This window comes from Nuphar pumila, chromosome 14 (assembly GCF_984573655.1).
Source record: "Nuphar pumila chromosome 14, dmNupPumi1.hap1.1, whole genome shotgun sequence".
NCBI lineage: Eukaryota > Viridiplantae > Streptophyta > Magnoliopsida > Nymphaeales > Nymphaeaceae > Nuphar > Nuphar pumila.
Window position 1 is genome coordinate 26,007,939 of NC_143262.1, and position 19,847 is coordinate 26,027,785.

The 19,847-nt window shown below is 36.9% G+C and overlaps 1 protein-coding gene across 5 annotated transcripts in view; it reads right to left on the bottom strand.

The window, feature by feature from the left end:
- Positions 1-19,847, bottom strand: part of LOC149816663 (protein VAC14 homolog) — a 98,793-nt gene that overhangs the window by 24,631 nt on the left and 54,315 nt on the right. For 4 of the 5 annotated variants that reach the window (XM_089988148.1, XM_089988149.1, XM_089988147.1 and 1 more), the window contains 2 exons: positions 16,983-17,051; positions 7,235-7,561 (listed from right to left, as the gene is read on the bottom strand). In XM_089988148.1, coding sequence (XP_089844274.1) covers positions 7,235-7,561; positions 16,983-17,051 — 396 coding nt within the window. The remainder of the gene's footprint in view (positions 1-7,234; positions 7,562-16,982; positions 17,052-19,847) is intronic. The other variant, XM_089988152.1, reaches the window with a different exon arrangement.

The following is a 19,847-nucleotide window of genomic DNA, read 5'->3' on the forward strand; positions in this document are numbered from 1 at the left end:
ATGGTTGGCTTATTTCACTCATTTTAAGTGCTATCATATGTAGACAAGAGATGTATTATGTTTTAGCCCATGGTTGGCTTATTACTCTTGTTCTAGTAGCTGAACATACTTGATTTTAAGTGTATTTTTTACGTAGACAAGAGATACTTTTTAGTCCATGTTGACATGTATTCTCTTGTTCTTGTCGTAGATGCACTTATTTCAAGTATTATTATATGTAGACAAGAGGTTCTTTTACACACCTTTGTGTGTGTCTTTGGCCTTTAATGGCTTTATATTCTTGATCTAGTAGCTTATACACTTGATTTATGGGTTTTGGAGGACTAATGAGGAAGATGTTTGTAATGGATAAACTATTGTTGAAATTTGCAAAATTTCTTTCATGACTTGTGTTTTTCAAGCAAATCATATTTTTGATATGCATATCAAGTTGATTTCTTAGCATTTAATCTATATATTAAGTGCTTATGGTTTTTGCCACCCTTATATGCAAAATGAGTATTATGTATGTCTTTCATAAATGATTTTAAAACCTTGTGAACTCTTGGGTTTATTTTGCCTAAAGTATGCTTGGAGACTTTGTTTCTCTTGTTTGGCACTTCATTACATGTTTGAAGCATGTTTATTAATGAGTTCTTTGAGTATTAATTCATTTCATGATAAGTATATGCATATGCTCTTTATGGCCTTTTTGAGCCCTCATTCAATAATGTTTATATATATCATGCCTCTTCGTAGGCTTATTGTGGTGTCCCTTAGTGGACCATTTTGTTATTCCCCATTATGGGGTTATATTCGTCCAACGTTGGACCTTATGAATGCATTATGCATTCTTGCAATTTATTTCTGCATAATTTGCTTCCGCTCATTTTGTTTTAAACATGATATATGATTTTGAAACTTTGGTGTCATTTTTACATAATGTGCATCTCTTCTAACCTGTGCTAGTTAGAAATGTTCCATTTGAATAAAAGTACAAAGATTTGTTTTACTTGTTTCTTTGTTGATATTTCACAGGATCTTAGAGATAGGACAAAGAGAAGTACCCTGGATAGTTCGGGAAATTTGAAGACAATAGGAGGAAGGCCTTTTCAAGTTCCATTGCATCCTTGCCGGACCCTCTTGGAGTCTTGCCCTTTGTTCAATCTTTTCGTTTCCCCGCAAAGATTGAGGGGGGGTGTTAAAAGATGTTGATCCTTAAATGTACATATATATATATATAAAGATACGTATACATATATATATATATATATATGTATACATATCTCTATTTATATATATATAAATATATATATTTTATCTTCCTAAAATACCCTCAAGGGTATTCTTGTAAATTAGCATTTTACGCATATTCCAATTGGAATATGCATTGTAATTTTTGTTTTATTTTTATTTTTTGTTTTTTATATTTTTGGATTTCATACCACATTGGGGGCCTCCCAAAAGTGACGTTGGGAGCCCCAAACGGTCACAAATGTGACCGTTGGGGGCTCTCCAACGTCCCCTTTGGGAGCCCCCAAGGTGGTCCCTTTTCATGCTTATAAATAGGGGATTTCCCCTTTGTATTTTGTGTTCTTGAGGGAGCTTATGCTCCATTGTAATGGGGTTTTCACCCCTTCTCCATTATTCTTCAATGATATGTAACTTATGACTTTAAGTCATATTTTTTCCTTTTTATGGGTTTTATGTATTGGCACATTATGTGCGTGTGTTGTTTCCCTTTAATGGGTATATTTGCACTTTACGTGCATAAGTATGGGTTCATTATTGAACCCAAGGTATTCCAAGTCACTTTCTAACAGTATGCGGGCAAGATACTTTACGATTTATTCCATTGTCTTGGAGGTTAATTGATAAAATCCCTGGAGGAGTATTCCCCCCCACCGTTACATTGGAAATGTAAAATATTACAAGAAAAGTGAGTTTTGACAAATGCATGAAAACAACGAAAAATAGAGAAAGACTTCCGATTTATTTTTCATGAAATATATCCAAGTGAAGCGAGAGAAATTATCAATAAAAATAACATAATATTTGATGCCAGAATGGGAAGGATTAGGAGTCTGTCCCCATACATCAGAACAGACCATTTCAAAAGGTCTTGAAGCTCTCTCATTATTGAATGAAAAGGAAGAACATGACTCTTACACATTTTATTATCTGGTCTAGGAATCAGGCTAGACTCAGGAATAAGACCATCAGATACTAGTCTCTCAACAAAGAGTCGACCACAATAACCAAGACGCAAATGCCAAAAATCGAGCTTATTACATTTATTTGAAGATTGCAAATTGAACACATGAATATTCTTTCACGACATAGACTGAGGAGATGGCTTCAAGGTAGGTCGAACACAAGTAGAAGGGTCCTCCTGGAAGACATACATATTTCCTCGGTATTCTCCTTTCCTCGATGTTCCCCTCAAGCGAACGTCTCCTTCGTTTGTAGATCCTTGACATAAACAAAAGACAGAGTAAATTCAATGAAAGAATTGGTATGATCAACAAGCTTGGAAACGGAAACAATATTTTTTGTAATATCTGGGGCACGAAGGACATTAGAAAGATGAAGTGGGGATTTAGACAAAGGGATAGAAACACTTCCAATGTGAGTAATGGGGTGGTGTGACCAGTCTCCAGTGATAATGTTACTTCTTCCAAAATAGAGAGTTAAAATAGAGAATTTACTCGCATTACCTGTGACATGAGTAGCTGTCCCAGAATCAATATACCACTCCTTTATCATCACGTTTCAAATCAAGCTCAGACAGTGTTGCCAAGAGAAACTCTTTCACATCTCCCCCGAATTTTGGAGGATTCTCCTTTCGTCCTGACGAGCTTTCACCCTTTTGGAACTTTCCTTTGTTCTGAGGATTGTGCCAACAATTGGCTTTTATGTGGCCTCGCTTGTTGCAAAGATAACATGTGGGTACGTTTCTTGCATTATAAGATGGGAAGTATTTGGGGTAGGCAATAGCCCACATCCCCCTAGAGTACCTCGTCTTCGTCCTCTGCCGCCACCAAAATTATTATCATCACGCCCCTGTCCAAAGGAAACACCAGTAGCAAGAACCTGTCCACCAGTCTCATGTGACATCCCTTTCAAAGTCATCTCATATTGAAGTAATTTTGCTTGCAAGTCTTCAAATGATGGTAGATCAGGTAGACATAGCATAGAAGTCGAGAGAACATGAAACTCTGGTCCCAATCCATTCAAGGTTTGTCTGACCTTGTCTTTATCTGCCACTTCATACTCTACAACTGCAAGTTGATCACTGATGGTCTTAACCTTATTCAAGTATTCCATGACAGACATGGAACCCTTAGTCAAGAGTTGAAACTCACACTGAAGAAAGAAAATTCTAGCCTCTGATATCTGTGAGTATGTCTTTACTAGTATGTCCCACAATTCCTTTGTTGAGCATTCATCTAGAATTCCCACTAACACTTCTTGAGAGATAGTTGAAATAATAAAGGCAACTGCAGCTTGATCACGCTTTATCCAAATCTCATATTGGGGATTTGGAATTTGTTGTATGAAATCAGCCTCATTTCCATTCTTAACTTCTTGTATGAGAAATTCTGAAGGAGCTGGGGTTGATCCAGTGAGATGTCCAGAGAGACCTTGGCTTTTAATAAAATGGAGGATTTGTCTTTTCCATATCAGGAAATTTGAATTGGTGAGTTTTTCAGAAATGAGTTGACCGAGACAATTGGATGAAAGAAATGACTGAGAAGAAGAGTCCATGGTTAAAGGTAAGAGAGAATTAGGTGAACGGAATGACTAATAACATGGCGTGTGCAATCAGTATAACAGAATGAAGGCTTCAATCAGTATAACATAATGAAGGCTTCTACAGATACCGATGCAATAAGTCTCGTTCCCCTTTTTTTTATAAAGGAAATTTGAGTACTTAACTTGAATGAGAAAAAGCAGATCTGGTGTTCAGATCTAATCTAATGTCAAAGCCTTATACTTGATTGCACACAGCCGTACCAAGAAAGAAAGATTCTTTTTTTTTATAGCATCAAGTAAACCTGATATACAACTCTAGCAAGTTATCAGATCTAACGCATAGATCTATTTGATTGCACACAACAGTATGAAGAAAGAGAGACCTTTGATGGGATCAAGCAAAGAAAAGTCATAAAGCTAATTTTAGCATGAACCCAATTCAGATTCCAAGAGATAACGATTACGTTGAATCAAACCCAACTTACTTTCAGGAAGGAAATAACAGAAAACAAAACCTATGCGATACACAGAGAATATAAGATTACTCAGTTTCAGATTTGAAAGACAAAATCAGAATCTAGAATGAAAACATATCTGAAAAGAACAAATCGCAGAAATGAGATGACCCGAAAAACACTCAAGGAGAACAAATCGTAGAACCGTAAATGAGAGAGAATGATGAGAGAGATCTCTTAGGAACGTACCTGCTGGAAAACCTCCAACCCTCGGATCAGATCTGCTCTGATACCATATTAGTTTTCTCCAAAATCTGCGAATAGGGGGAAAGAGAGGAGGCTGCAATGAGTCACGGCTTTCGTTGAGAGAAACCGTGACCCCTTTTCATTAATATATAGGCAAAGCCCTAATACAGATTTTGAGAGTATTTACAAGTATGCCATTATGATGTGCGCATGGTACATACAAATAGTTTGGGTCCGGATCCAAACTTAAATACAAAACAATGCATTGTCTAATAGCAGGGACGGGACGGGGATGAGGCGGGGACAGGGCGGGGCGGGGGAAAGGGTACGTCCATCCCCGCCCCCATCCCCGAACAGGGATGGATTTTAACCTTCGTCCCCGCCTCCATCCTCGTTTCATACCCTTCATCCCCGGTACAAACGGGGCGAGGCGGGGCCCCGCTTTCTTCCGGTCCACTGCCATCCCTACGGTCAACACACCAGGGTTGAGTCCGTTCACATTTTGGACTCGGTCAACTTTGATCGAGTCTATTTTTGTCCATTTATTAAAATTAATTTGGACTAGGGTCAGGTCGGGTCAGTTCTGGTCTGGACCCGACCCGACCCGGATCCAAGACAGTATCGGGGCCCGACCCTTAAGAGGCTACGCAGGGGGAGGGGCAGACAGAAGACCCCTCCCCGTTGATCACTCACTCTCCCCCACCCAGCCCCTTCAGGCTCGCCAGCGACCCAGACCCCGACGACCCCAGCCACTGGTCCTCTCAGGTATATCCCTCCTCCCTCTTACGTTCTTCTTCCTCTTTCTCTGGCAGGGCCCCCCCCTGCCTCGTTCGTGTTTTCCGACAGGGGGCGAAGGCCCCTACCGCAGATTCTTTTCCGGCAAGGGGCGGAGCCCCCTGCCTCGGATATGTTTTCCGGTAGTCTCAATTTGTTTTTTTTGGCAGAGGGTGAAGCCTCCTACCTCCGTTTGGTTTTTCGGAAGGAGGCTCTGCCCCTACCTCAGTCGCAGTTTTTCAGCAGGGGGCGGAGGCCCTTGACTCAGATCTGTTTTCCGGTAGGGGGCTCCGCCCCTTGCCTCAATTTGTTTTTTCGGCAGGCTTTGTTATTTTTGCTTTAAAATTTACAATCTTATTATATATATATATATATATATAGCCGTGTCCCCGTGTCCAAAATTTTTGAAATTGCTACACACCCGTACTCGTACCCGTACCCGCAGCCGCACCCGCACCCGCACCCATGTGACATGGGTTTGAGTCTATTTTTTGGGGATTTATAACCCAAAGAAACCGCACTTGGCACAAAGACCTGATCACACTGGCTCAGCCTGCCATACCTGCAGTCATCATGCCAGCAGCGTAAAACTCTGAGGCTAGGACCCCTGCCCCCGGGGCCTATGCTACGCGCCAATGGGAATCAAACATTGACCGACTTGGGTCTATTTGTTAGAGCCGATTAAAACATGGGTCTACTTGAGACCCGAACTATTTAGATCCAAACTGATTTGCACATGAACCGGTTGACCCATACGGGTCTTCAGTTTTAGCAATACCCAAACCCCAACCCGAATCAAATTGGTTCAGGCTTGGGTCTAAAAAGGTCTATTTTTAAGACCCGATTCAAAAACGGGTCTGACAAGACCCTACCCAAACCCGAAACAAACCAACCCAGTTACACCCCTCTATTGTAACCCGTGACGTCTCATCATGTTCACTGCCGTTTTCTTCACATCAAAAATAATAGTTTGCAGCAAATAAAGATAACCAACACGATTTGTCTAAAGGCTGCTTGGACCTTAGTCGCTAACACAATTAAGGTAGATTCTCTCTTCTTCATTCACCTAACAAGTCCCCAGTAAATTCTTTTCCAGTCACCTTGAGGCTTCTGTGGAATCCAAATGGCTCGGATCTTTTTCTTGTCCAAATATGATTTTCCTCTCATCCTAAAAAACATGAGTAGACCCCTCTATGTAAACGCTCCAATAGGATACTAATCATGCCTGACCTTGTCGAAGATAGTCTAATCATTTCACTAACCACATCAAAAGGCAAATGTGAGAGTATCCTACTTAAACCATTTTACAACTAAGAGTTCAACCCTTGTTCCCATGATTAGAATGAATTATAGACTATAGCATGGCCTTGAATGGCACACAGAGCATGCTGCATTGTTGACTTTTCAAATGAAGAACCAAAAATAAAATTCATATGTGGGTGTGGAATCCATGGAAGTAGAACCACAACAAAAACTCTTTACTGTCCACTTCAAGTAAAAAAACCTGATTTGCACCTGCTAGGGATGCATGCACAATTATTATGCTAATATGATTTTGTTCTCTACATTATAATAGATGCCTGGTTTAGAGCCCATCTACATGTGTGATACACAAATAAATGCACTTTGATGTGCATGTGCATGTAAGAAAGAGCTATTAGCATGAAGAAATTCTGCAACAAAATAGAAAAAATAGCACCCCTCTCTCGTTCTGTCATTCATGGAACTTTGTGGTGAGGCTACATATAAAAAGCACATATATTTAAATTTTGCGAACTACAGAAACATAGATAGACCAATACTATATGACATCACATAAAGCAATAACTACATTTTCTGTGTACACAGATAACTTCATGATTGCATTTTGAATACATGACTCAATATAAAAATAAAAATAACCTAATACTTCAATTTGAAGTGAAGTTTTCTCAAACCAGAAAGCACTTGACGACTTGCTCATATGCAGGCATTGCAAAGACAACATAACTCCAGGACATGGCTAACAAGCAGATAGTACAAACCTGCTGCATATTAGAGGAGATAGACCTGCGGGATTGCATCATATCTTGGAGTTGTTTTTTAGCATGCATCCGGTGCTGATACTGCATGTGCTCGAACTGTTGGAGCCTGGATGCGAAGTTGATCCCGGTATGAACATTTCCTGAGTCTTGGTTCATATCACCATCCTCAGAATTTTGTGAGACGCTAGGAATATGATGTGACAGAATCTGGGAATAAGGGTTTACTGATAATGCCTTACGAATTCCACCACCAGCAGACTCACCATTGAAAGTGTAGGACGGAACAGTTTTTAATCGTGTTCTTAATATCTTGAAGGCAGCGCTTTGCTGAATATATTTCAAAAACAAGGAAAAAGAATATTGAGATGGATTAAATCCAAGGCCAAGTGGTAAGAAAGGAATGGCAACTATGATTACTTTTGAATAAAGGCAGTCTCAACATCTTTAGCAGTCTCCATGTCTAGTGCAGAGAGCTAAAATCTACAAAATATTCAGCAGATAGAAACTTGAACAAGAGTTACAAACATAGCCAGAAATATCATTGAAATTTTGAAAATATCATGATATTTACGAGAAAAACACCCTAGACGATCTTTTAAAAAGATTAGCTATAACATAAATATCATGATATTATTAAGATAGTATCACAATATTTAAAATCTTACTTTATATTTTCATAGTATATATTTTACTGTTTTTGTTTATTTTTATTTTAAAAAAAAAGTCTAACTATTTCTTTGTGTTTTCATCAAAATTACTGTAAAAACCGATTATTTCTTATTCTTTTTAATGATTTTACGTTTTAAATTTTTTAAAGCATCAGAGATTTTCCCAAGAAAACTGCTTTTTGAAAGAAACTCCCAAGAAAAGCCTCGCCAAAAAATTGCCCAAAATAATATTTGTGGGGTGGTTGTGAGGGTGTTGAGATGAAGAAGCCGGATCAAACCCCGCTGGCGCATAGTTGTGTCTGTAACTTTCAACAGTGGGTCATGCAAGGCAGGGTGGTCGTGGGGCCCCACTTGGGGTTTTCCTTGCTTCCACGAGGGTTCCTTTTCATCAAAAAAATTGTGGCTATGGTTACTGTTAACTTATGTATATAATATATATGTAAAAGATATATATTTTATTTTTTTGTTTCTGACGATGTGTTCATATGCATATGAAATTTATTCGTGTACGTTCTTGTTTAGTGTGTATGAATGTGCATGTGAGAGCATGTTGACTAATTGCATAAGTGACATGCGCATTGTGGTTTTTGCATAAAATGTGTCCAGTGGTCTGATGTGAATCATTGAAGCCCATGTGGGCCACGAGCAGGTGTTGCTCTAAGTTTTTGTTGAATACATTGCAAATTCCATAAAAAATCATTGGTTTTCTAAACAAATTACACTGTTAAATATTATAACGGGTTGAGGTCATGTGTTGTGTTTTGCATGTTGATTTGCAAAACAAATATTGTGTAAAGAACCTGTCTTTTGATAAAAAGATAAAATGAACAAAATAATGTAAGTAATGTTTCTTCCTGGATGTCTCTTTCATAGTGTGGGAATCCTGGATTGCAGTTTTTGAGAATCGTGAGGATACTAAAACTTCGTATGCAATTGTGCCCCTGAACCCAACTAGGTGGTTCGCCTCCGGGACACGGTTTTGGAGAGATTTCGCCACTTTGTCTTGGGGTATTATGTAGATACAGTTGTTATTGGTATACCAAAAAAGTGACATCAGTAGATGTTGATTTTCTTGGTGTCCTAACATTAGATGTTGATTTCTAATATTCTGATGGATAGTGTTAATTCCTAATATCGGTCGAAGGCCAAGTGTAGAATCCAGTAATAAAATACAAAACTGTATGTTAAGTTACAACTGGGAACCTAACTTGAACTCGATAATTGTTATGCCCGTTTTTTAGTATTTGCGTGTTTTAATGAAAGTGAAACTAAAATTGTGTGCATTTAATATGGACATGTATAAAAAAAACTTTGATAATAAATTAATAATATTATTCTGCATTAGATCAAGCATCTTTACCTGTTTTGCTACATGTAATATGTTGATGTTGCATGATTATTGTTCTTAAATGCATGAATTGTTATTCAGATTATGAAATAGATGTTATATTTCCTCTAAAACATTGCATAAATTTAATTTATGTTCTTGCTTATTTGATACATTAGAGGAATTTATACGTAGGATCTATGATTCTAACATTGTATTTCTTATGTTTTTCAAAGTCTTTGATGCCCAATGATGCGACAAGTTGCTACCTATGTCACATGGGTGCGGGTGAGGCACTTTCAAAAAACTTGGGTGCAAGGGTGCAACAAAATATATATATATATATATAGTCCAAAAGTTAGACATAAATGACCCTAAAGTGCGTTGACCGCACCCAAGGTCAGGTTGACCGCATTGGGTGTCGCACCCGCATCGCGTCGACGCGGGTGCAGCACATAGTTTGCCGAGTCTCTGTGACATAGGCTGCTATTGAGAGCTACGAGGACTGCGTGACTACCTGATAACTTACTTGGGACAGAGTGACTCTATATTTTGTCTAGTCTTTCCTTGGCTTATTGTCCTTAAACTTTATTGATTGATGAATAAAGTTATTTTGGTTTGGATAATGGTGGCATAAGATCCCTTATGGTTGTGGATGTGTTATGACTCCAGGGTCTCTAGGATTGTTTCCGCAACTGTTTTAAAAAAAATCACTTTTCAATGGGGATGAGTTAGGGTTATTACATTGATACCTATCTCTCCTACCCCTCTGGCCGAATGAAGTGTGTGTCTGCCTCCTTTTTCTTGTAAGGCATGCTGGGTTAGGCAAACCTCCCTCGCCTGTCTTTCTCCCTCTCGCTTGGGTTGGCCAGATGGAGGGGTCGAGCCACCTCCACCCGACACCCACCCCTATTTTTTTCTTGTTCTTGTCGGCCAACCAGAGCCTCGACAGGAGAGGGTTCCTAACACCCTCTTTGTTTTGTTTTTCTGAATGAAGGGAACCCACTCCCTCCCCTCTGTCATCAACTGTGCGGTGGGGAGGCCAGAGCCACCTGGGCGGTGGTTCTGTTCCACCGCCCCATGCAGCGGCAATATGGTTGCCGCTATGCCCGGTTTTTGCCCAGCTCAGTTGTCGAACAAGTCCAAACTCATCTTGGACTCTAGGTTCGGGTTTGACCCATGCAACACAATTGTCGCATATTCTGTTAATATAAGATATTAATATTTTTACATCATGCAACATGATAAAATATCTTTTTAGCGTACTATGTCGATGCAACGGACTAGACAAGCTTACCGAGGCACGAGCCTTTAAAAACCTATGCTCGAAATCGTCAAAGATTCGGATCATCTCTAAGGTACGAAAAATTTGCATAGAAGAACAAATGTCGGAATACTTCTAATATATATATATATATATATGCTTTTTATCTCGAAGACGCAGTTTTGCGTATTCTTGTCCATTTTAAATTACGTCATTTACTTTGTCATCGCACTTTAATGTGCATAGGCTCCCGCTTTCTGCAATTTATTTAGCTCGATGTGTGGTTTCACACATCAGACCTTGCTTTGTTATTTACTTTGCCGCCATCCTGTAATGTGCACTGGCTTATGCTCTACTATATATATATTCTATATACATATATAATGTTATAAAATACGTAGTTTTGCGTACTCTTGACTACTTTAAGATTACGTTTGTATGTATTTAAAGACACAGATTTGCACAACCTCACTGAGTCTCGATTTTTAAAATATTTTACATGCGAGATTTCAAGCTCGCATTGTTCGCTGTATCGAAAAGCAACACAAGTGTTTTGCGTTTGCGTATTCGCAACCGAGTTTTTTCCTCGAAGGTGAAAAGACCGTGAGGGAATACTATAGTACCCTCAAGAGACTTTGGAATCAATTGGCTAAACTTGAGCCTATATGAGAGATTCCAAAAGATGCTCAAGAATGAAGGAAATAAAAACATAAGAAATAATTGTTCTAATTTTTTAAAGGTATAGACCCAAATTTGAACAAGTTCGGGCTAATATTATTCATAGGAAAAATCTGCTTCCCTTACATGAAGTTTTGACTCAAGTATAAATGGAGGAGACAAGACTGAAAGGACCAAATCTAAGGAGATAAAGGATAATGTATTGGTCCTCTCAAGACCGAGGCTCAATACAAATGTTTATAAACCACTCCATTTTTCAAAACCTTACAATAGAAAGCCTTACAACAAAAAGATAACTATGTTGAGTTGTCATAATTGTGTAGAACCGGGACATATTAGGTCATTTTGTCCCAAGTTCAAAGGAAGAGAAGAAAACAAGGTGGCATCCGTAGGAGCTTCTCACGAAGAAGTTGAACCAACGAAGATTCTAAATCTATTAGAACCATGCTCACTCAAATCATGAAGGCCCTTCATCCACTAATAAAGAACTCTTCTCTCTCCGATGTCTCGGTCTCTACATCTTTGCCTCCCGATAAGGTTTCGTGGCGTTAGGATTCTGGAATCTCATTTTGTATGACTTCATATTCATTTTTACTTTTTGAATGTTGCACTAATTCAACACCAAAACATGTTTTTACCGCCGATGGATCCTCTCTTAGTATAAAAAGCATTGGAAAATTTGAAAACACTTCAAAATTTCCTATTTCAAAAGTTAGACTTGTCCCATAACTAAATTTAAATCTTTTGTATGTTTTACAAATTACCGACCATAGGTGTAGTGTCTCCTCATCCAAAAAGTGTTTTGTGCAGGATTTTCAGTCTAGGAAGCAGATGGAGGAAGGCTATAAAGAAGAAGACTTTTACTATATGAATCGTCTTCTTCTTCCAAAAAAATAATTTTTGTTATAATGTTCAAAATATAAATTTAGCTTTATAGCACTAAAGATTGGGACATTCTAGTATGTCAAAATTATCTCATATACCCCATTTAAGCAAATTTTGTAATGAAAAAAAATTATTATACGGACTATATTATTGGCAAAATGAAGGTCGTCTCATTTCCTAAAAGAACCTTTCCTTCTAAACCATTTGAATTAGTGCACTCAGATATATGGAGACCTTTTCCCATTTTATCTAAAGGTGGTTTTTCTTATTATGTTATATTTGTTGATGAGTATACAATATACTCATGGATATACTTTCTTAGGCACAAAAACAAGGTTTTTGAGAACTTCAAAAAATACCATAACTTTCTCAAAAACCAATTTCAAACCAAAATTTTTATTTTCCGCTCTGACTTTGGTGGAGAATTTATGTCAAATGATTTTAAAAATAATAAAATTATTCATTAAAATCATGTGCCTATACTCCTCAACAAAACGAATTAGTTGAGAAAAAAACATAGGCACATAATTGAGACTACTAAAACTCTCTTAATTGCAAAAGATGTTCCAAACTTTTTGGGTTAAAGCATGTTTAAGAGTCGTAAACCCCATCAACTGACTCCCATCATCTAAGCTTTAAACCATCTCTCCTTATTAAAAAAAATCAAAGTTTCTCCTGATTATCTTAGAAAGACCTTTTGAATGCAAGTGTTTTATTCTCACTGATAAAAATGATAAATTATCTCCTAAAGTCATATTGTATACTTTCTTTGGATATGGAGAAACTCAGAAAGGGTATAGATGTTTTTATTTAAAAAATAACTATATATATCCAGGAATGTTCGCTTTCTGAAAAATGAAAGTTTTTTAAAGTATGCCTGAGAAAGACTTCCGAGTATTCTTTTTTGCTTGAATTATTGCTTCAATGTAAGGGTGATTATTCGTATGAGAATGATAGAGAAAAAGAGCCTCAATTAAATCAGGATGGTGAAAACACTAAAAGTGGAGGACCTAGTATAATTCAATATAGAAGATGTGATAATGATAGTTAACCAAATGCTTTAGAAAGGTACTCTGCCTTAGAAAACCAACCAACTAATGTCGTCAGGAGATCATATAAGACTTATAGACCCCCTAATGGATTTATTTCATATAAATCCTTCTCACTTCAATATAGAGCTTGTCTAGCTAGGATTTTGGCTTATTTTGAACCCTTCACATATAAACAAGCAAAAGAATAGTCTGAATGGGTAAAAGTTATAAATGAAGAATTAGGAGTACTCAAAAAATCTATGACTTGGAAAGTTTCTGATTTGCCTAAAGGTAAGGAAACTATAGGTTATACATGGGCATACAAAGTTAAAACTAAGAGTGATAACACCCTAGAAAGAAACAAGGCATGATTAGTTACTAAAGGGTATGCACAAGAATACATAATATACTATGATAAGACATTTGCACTAGTAGCTAGGATGAGTTCAGTTAGGACCTATAATATTGTTGTTGATATTAAAGGTTGGTCTATATACCAAATCGATGTTAAAATTGCATTTTTAAATAAAGATTTAAAAGAAGAGGTTTATATGGATTCACCTCCTGAATATGAAGTCCCTTCTAGTAAGGTACTTCGATTGAGAATAACTACTTATGGTTTGAAACACGCACCTAATGTCTTGTATGATCGTTTTAGTTCTATTGCGCCAAAGCTTAGTTTTAAGTCTTGTTATACCGATACTGCTATGTTTACTAAGAAATCTAATGCAGGGATTGTTATACTTCTCCTTTATGTTGATAATATGATCATTATAGGTGAAGAAAAACAAAGAGTAAAAGATATTAAATGTATCCTCAAAAAATATTTTGAAATGACTGATCTTGGATTTCTTAAGATTTTTCTTAGAATTGAAGGGTTGCTTACTCACCTAGAGGATACTGGATTTCTCAAACCAAGTTTTCTAATGATATTATTGACAAGTCAGGCATTACTGATGAAAAGAGGGTGGACACATATGAAATTATTAATGTCAAGATGAAGATTGATCATGGGACACCTCTAAATTATCCTACTCCATAACACCAAATGATTGACATCTTAGCTTATTTAACTATTACTAGGCCTGATATTGCGCATGTAGTTCATACTGTTAGCCAATTCCAATATTCTCCCACCACAGTTCACAAGAGTTATGTGATGAGATTTGTTAGATATCTACAAACCTCTACCTCTAAAGGTCTTTTATTATCTTCCTCTTTCTCTCTTAAGTTGATTACTTATTCTGACTCAAATTGGGGAGGAGATCCAAATGATCAATGCTCAACCACTGTTTTTGTGTTTTTGTAGGTGATTCTCTGGTATCGTGGAAGTGTAAAAAACAACAAAAGTATCATTATTATCCACTGAGGCTGAGTATCGTGCAATGACTACTACAACATCAGATATTGTTTAGTTGCGAAAATTACTTAAAGACATGAGTCTTCATCTTCAGACACCCTCCAGACTGTGTTGTGATAACAAAAGTACAATATACATAGCTGACAACCATACATTTCATGAAAGAACCAAACATATAGAAACGGATTGCCATTATGTTCGTGAAGAATTTCTGAGACAGCTTATCACCCTACCTTATGTTACTTCTGAGTATCAACTAGCAGAGTTATTCACCAAAGCGCTTCCGTCACTGCAATTTTATTTTCTTCTTGACAAACTTTCGGTGATCACAGTGTAAGTTTGATAGAGGTGTTAAATATGTAATATGTTTATGCCATATATATATATATATATATATATATATATATATATATATAGTTCACTGTGTGTGTAAACTGAAGTACCCATCAAGGGTATTTCAATCATTTCATGTTGTAATAAGAGTTTGTCCACTAGGGACTGATGAGTTTTTCTTTTTTCAGACTTTTTTATTTTGATTCTGATAGCTGACAGGCTGCAGCTGTCAGTTGACGATTGTAGTTGCAACTGACAGATACAACTGACATCCAATGTCACATGGGTGCGGGTGGGGGGGGTGCGCCACTTTCAAAAAACCTGGGTGCAGGGGTGCGGCAAAAATATAAAAAATTATATATATATATATATATATAAAGTCCAAAAGTTGGACATAAATGACCCTGGGTGCGCTGACAGCACACAGGGTCAGGTTGACCGCATCGGGTGCGAGTGCGGGTGGGACACGGGTGCGGCACCTATCACCTAGTTGGAGAATCCCTGTGACATATAGGGCAAAAAATTTTTCTTGGCAAATTTTCTTTAAGTCCGAGAATTGGACCAAAATGATCCTGGGTGCGTTGACTGCACCCGGTGCCACACCCACGTGGCGTTGACGTGGGTGCAGCACCCTGCTAGCCGAATCCCTGTGACATAGCTGACATCTGATTGGGAGCTGGTCCAACTGGCTATTGGACCAGCCCCAATGGCTAGAAATCTAGCCGTTGGTGGGCCAGCCCTTTTATGCATGAAAGTGCCTGTATAAAGGCACTCCCTCTCTTGTATTATGCAAGCTTCCAAGCATTGTTCAATAAAATCCTTATTATTTTTTATTTTCTTGCCCTCTTTTGAGAGTTTGTGTGATTAGCCCTTAGTGGCTCTTTTTATTTGGTTCATTAGTAGCCCTTGTTTTTGTGAGTGTGCACCTTTGTAGCCACATTGTGGTATTATATTTGTTCACTTGTTGTTTCATTACAGTTTCCACATGCCTGTCATGGTTATTTCCAACCAAAGACATCCACAGATACTTTTTAGCATTTTGCAATAAGTTCAAGTAGAACAGTAAGGCACAAAGAAACTTTACAAAACAATTGGTACCCTAGAATAGAGTCACGGAACACTCTTCAGGTGACGTTCCCTGACTATATTAAGGAATGCCTTATACAACTAGCAGTTTATTTCTTCATTCCAATTAGCTTATCTTTTTAAGCATGTAAAATATTCAATTATTTTGTTAAGCTTATCTGTAAAAGTCAATAGTACCTAGTTTATAATTTGGACCCATATCTGACCCTTGTTCCAAACTGGTCAAATTAGAACCAGGCCAAGTTGACTCAACCTGTTGGGCATAGGTGCAGCAGTTTACGTTAGCCAGTCCTTCATGAAGCCATTAAGCAAAATTGCAACCAGCAAGTTGCAACTAGCTTGCTAGGTCAGACCTGGCCACGTCAAACATGCTAGATTAGGTGACAAAAAGCCAATGTGCATACTATCCTAATCAGTTATGCAAACAACCGTTCTCCATCAGGCAAGGCAGTGCCTGGCTCACCAAATGAGCTGTTAAGTGCAAGCAAGGGAAATTACACTCGGAAGTGCTGTAGTGATTTCTTAAATAAGGTTAGAAAACATGGTGGGACATTTTTCTGTTATTCTATATGGATAGAAGGTTGGAAATTTCAATTGCAAGCATGTGATTGTGTATAATGTTTGACAGACTTAGATCAAACATTCAATGAGGAAGATCTGATATTAGTCCATGTGCAAGTAAATTTAGCTATTGAGTCAACAGACAACTTGTGCAACATGCATATGTTCATTGGCATAAACCTATGTGTATATAAGTTACATGTATTGGCATTCATATCTACTAATCTGTGAAGCATAACCTTTCTCTTTAATAACTTATTAACAGGCTTACATGTATTATCAGACAGCTCTAAACTGTTAGAAATCCTGGAAATTGTATTCATGATATTATATAATTTTGCGTGCTATGGCTATTTTAGATCCGTATAGTATGAGAATAATTTATGGAATCCCATCTTTATTAGTAGATAAGGCACATATGGCCTAAGCGAGTTTAAACCATGTCAAAGCATCACCTAAAGTCACTCATAACACATTTGGTCAGCTAACAAAAACGGCATATCAATGAAAATCAGAGAAGAATTTTCATGTCTCACGTGACAAGTTATAACAAACCTGCGGAAGCAACATAAGAAGGCCATACAACGACTTCAACAACCAAATATATCTTCCAGGTTCCAAAAGCTTCAAGAATAAATGAAAATACTTCAGTACACTAACTAAAAATACAATAATAAAAAGAAAATTCATATAATTTAGGCAGAAAAATGTTCTTTGCATCTGTCTACTACTTGATAAAAATGAAAGAGTGGTTTATTAACAACTATAAAAAAATGAGCACGCCGGTCAAATTTCACAAGTGGCTAATGCAAAAACAATGAAACCATTTAGCAGAAAAGGAAAAAAAACATTACTAGTGATATGAAGCACCAACTAAAATGAAACAAATAAAAATCCAAAGGAAGAGGGCAAGAAATAAAGAATCAATGAGGCTATACGATATATTTTTTAAAAAAAATCAGTGAGCTAAGAGTCAGCTATAGGCTATTGTTTTCTCCATTTTTTTTTTCAAAAAAAAAAAAGAGTCAGCTATAGGTAAAGAGGCCAATGTCACAAATCTCAGTGCTGGTATTTTCTTGATGAGGGAAATGTTGCGTAAAATTAAAATTTCCTTTTTTGAGATAATCTCAAAAAAACATCAGCACATAGAATATCTAAAAATTATGAATATAAAATTCAAATAGAATTAAAAAGGGTTAATATTTGTGATATCGCAATTTTCAAGATTTCATCAGTTTCTTAAAACATTGTGATAAATCATAATATTTTCAAAAAAACACAAATATTTGTGACTGACAAAAAATGGAAAAAAAAGGAATTGCTCCTTCATACCTAATCATAAGCTAGTTCTTTTAGAACCTTCAATAATCCCTCATTTGGACACAAATATATGAGGTCCATACTATTTAATCAACTTCACAGAAACCAGCTGGAAGATCCGTTTCTAACAAGAGGATACGAAAATGTATCTGGCACACATATTGGCCACATTTTTAAGACAAAATCCTAGAGATCCCTTCCATATTCCATTATATGGTCTTTCAAACCTTAAAAGTTAGGGTTCCTTGCGACTTCACTTTATCCAACTCTTAGGAATTCAATTTATTCATGTTCCCCTAATCTAACATTTGGGGGTTTAAATTCATGTACGAAGTGGTTAGATCTAGAAATTTCAGGGCGAAAAAGGTGAACCAATTTGCATTCTAGGTTTTTCAACTCCTTAAAGATTGGACATTTTAGTGATTTTACCTTGGTCTGAATTTGGGAGGCCCAACTCATGCATCATAGCAAATGACCAACAGTTAGAAGTAGCTACTATAATGGAATCAAGATATATATATATAAACATATATGTAATACAAAGCAAATCAATATATATTTAACACCCCATCTCAAGCTAATGATGAAATGACCGAAAGTTTGCCGAGAAAAGAAAAATGTGGCAAAGGCAACGCTTTGGTGAAGAAGTCAGCAAGTTGGAACTACAATGTTACGTAGGGAAGCTTTATAGTTCCTTAAGGAATTCCTCTTGAATATAGTGACAATCCATCTCTATATGCTTTGTGCACTCATGAAAGGTGTGTTTGCTGCAATGTAAATAGCAATTTTGTTGTCACAACACTTAAATGAAGTGAATACCCATAAGGAAGATCCAAGAGCACCAACACCACAAATACGATGAGCACAATAATCCACCAAATCATCCACTAAGGGCGCAAATACAAGGGCTACTAACAGCACACTCACAATAGCCACTAAGAGCACACACAAGATAAAAAATATTATTTTTATCAATGGGTGAAATGCACAAAGAATGCATAACATATAAGGGCAAAGGGTCCACATTATATACACCAAAAGAAGCCCAACTAGTCGTTAGACCACCCTAAGAGCTAGAATTCTAGTCGTTAGACTAGTCCTAACGGCTAGAATCCTATCTCTAAAAATACAAAAACTAAAAAAATAAAAATACAATACAAATAAAAATATACAAATACATATACATATCTACACACATAAATATATATAAATGTAATAATAACTGAAAGTTTGCCAAGAAAAAAGTGAAATCTAAGATCTGGGATAGGTTCGATGAAGAAATCTATCAACTGGTACTCTAATGTGAATAGGAAAAATCAATGTTCCCTTAAAGATACTTCTAGGGTACACAGTGACAATCTATTTCAATGTGATTTGTCATCTCGTAAAACATATGGTTACCGACAATGTAAATAACACTTTTATTGTCACAAAACATTTTTGTAGCTCATGTTACATAAACTCCCATGTCAGCTTATGTCAGCTTCAGTTGATGAGAGAGAGACCTTTTGTTGCTTACGAGATCCACAAATCACCTAAAAAAATACAAAACACATGGTTGAATGCTTGTTGTTGGTATAACCTCCCCAGTCAACATTAGTATAAGCAACTAAATCTAACACAGAAGAATAAGACAAGAAAAGACATCTAGAAATAAAATATTTCATGTATATAATAATTCAAAAAACAACTCCTATATGAACAGATCTAGGAGCACATTGAAATTGACTTGTTGTATGAACAACCTGAGTTATATCATGCCTAGCAATTGATAGATAAGAGAGAGCCCCAATCAAGAGAGGGCTCTAATCAATTGTTGATAAGTTGTCGGGTCCTTAAGAGGCTTCCCATCATCAATCCTCATCTTGGAGTTTGTAACTTCAAGATTATCTACTTTCTTATCACCAGAAATCTCCAGCTTGAAAACAATGTCAGAAGCAAACTTAGATTGGGATAACAAGTAACATCTAGGAGAATAAGTCACTTCTATTCCTTAAAAATATCTAAGAAAACCCAAATCTATCATTTCAAAATTATTCTTAAGAAGCATTTTGTTTGTCCCCACCAGTGATGATCGCATCATCCACACAGAAACAGAAT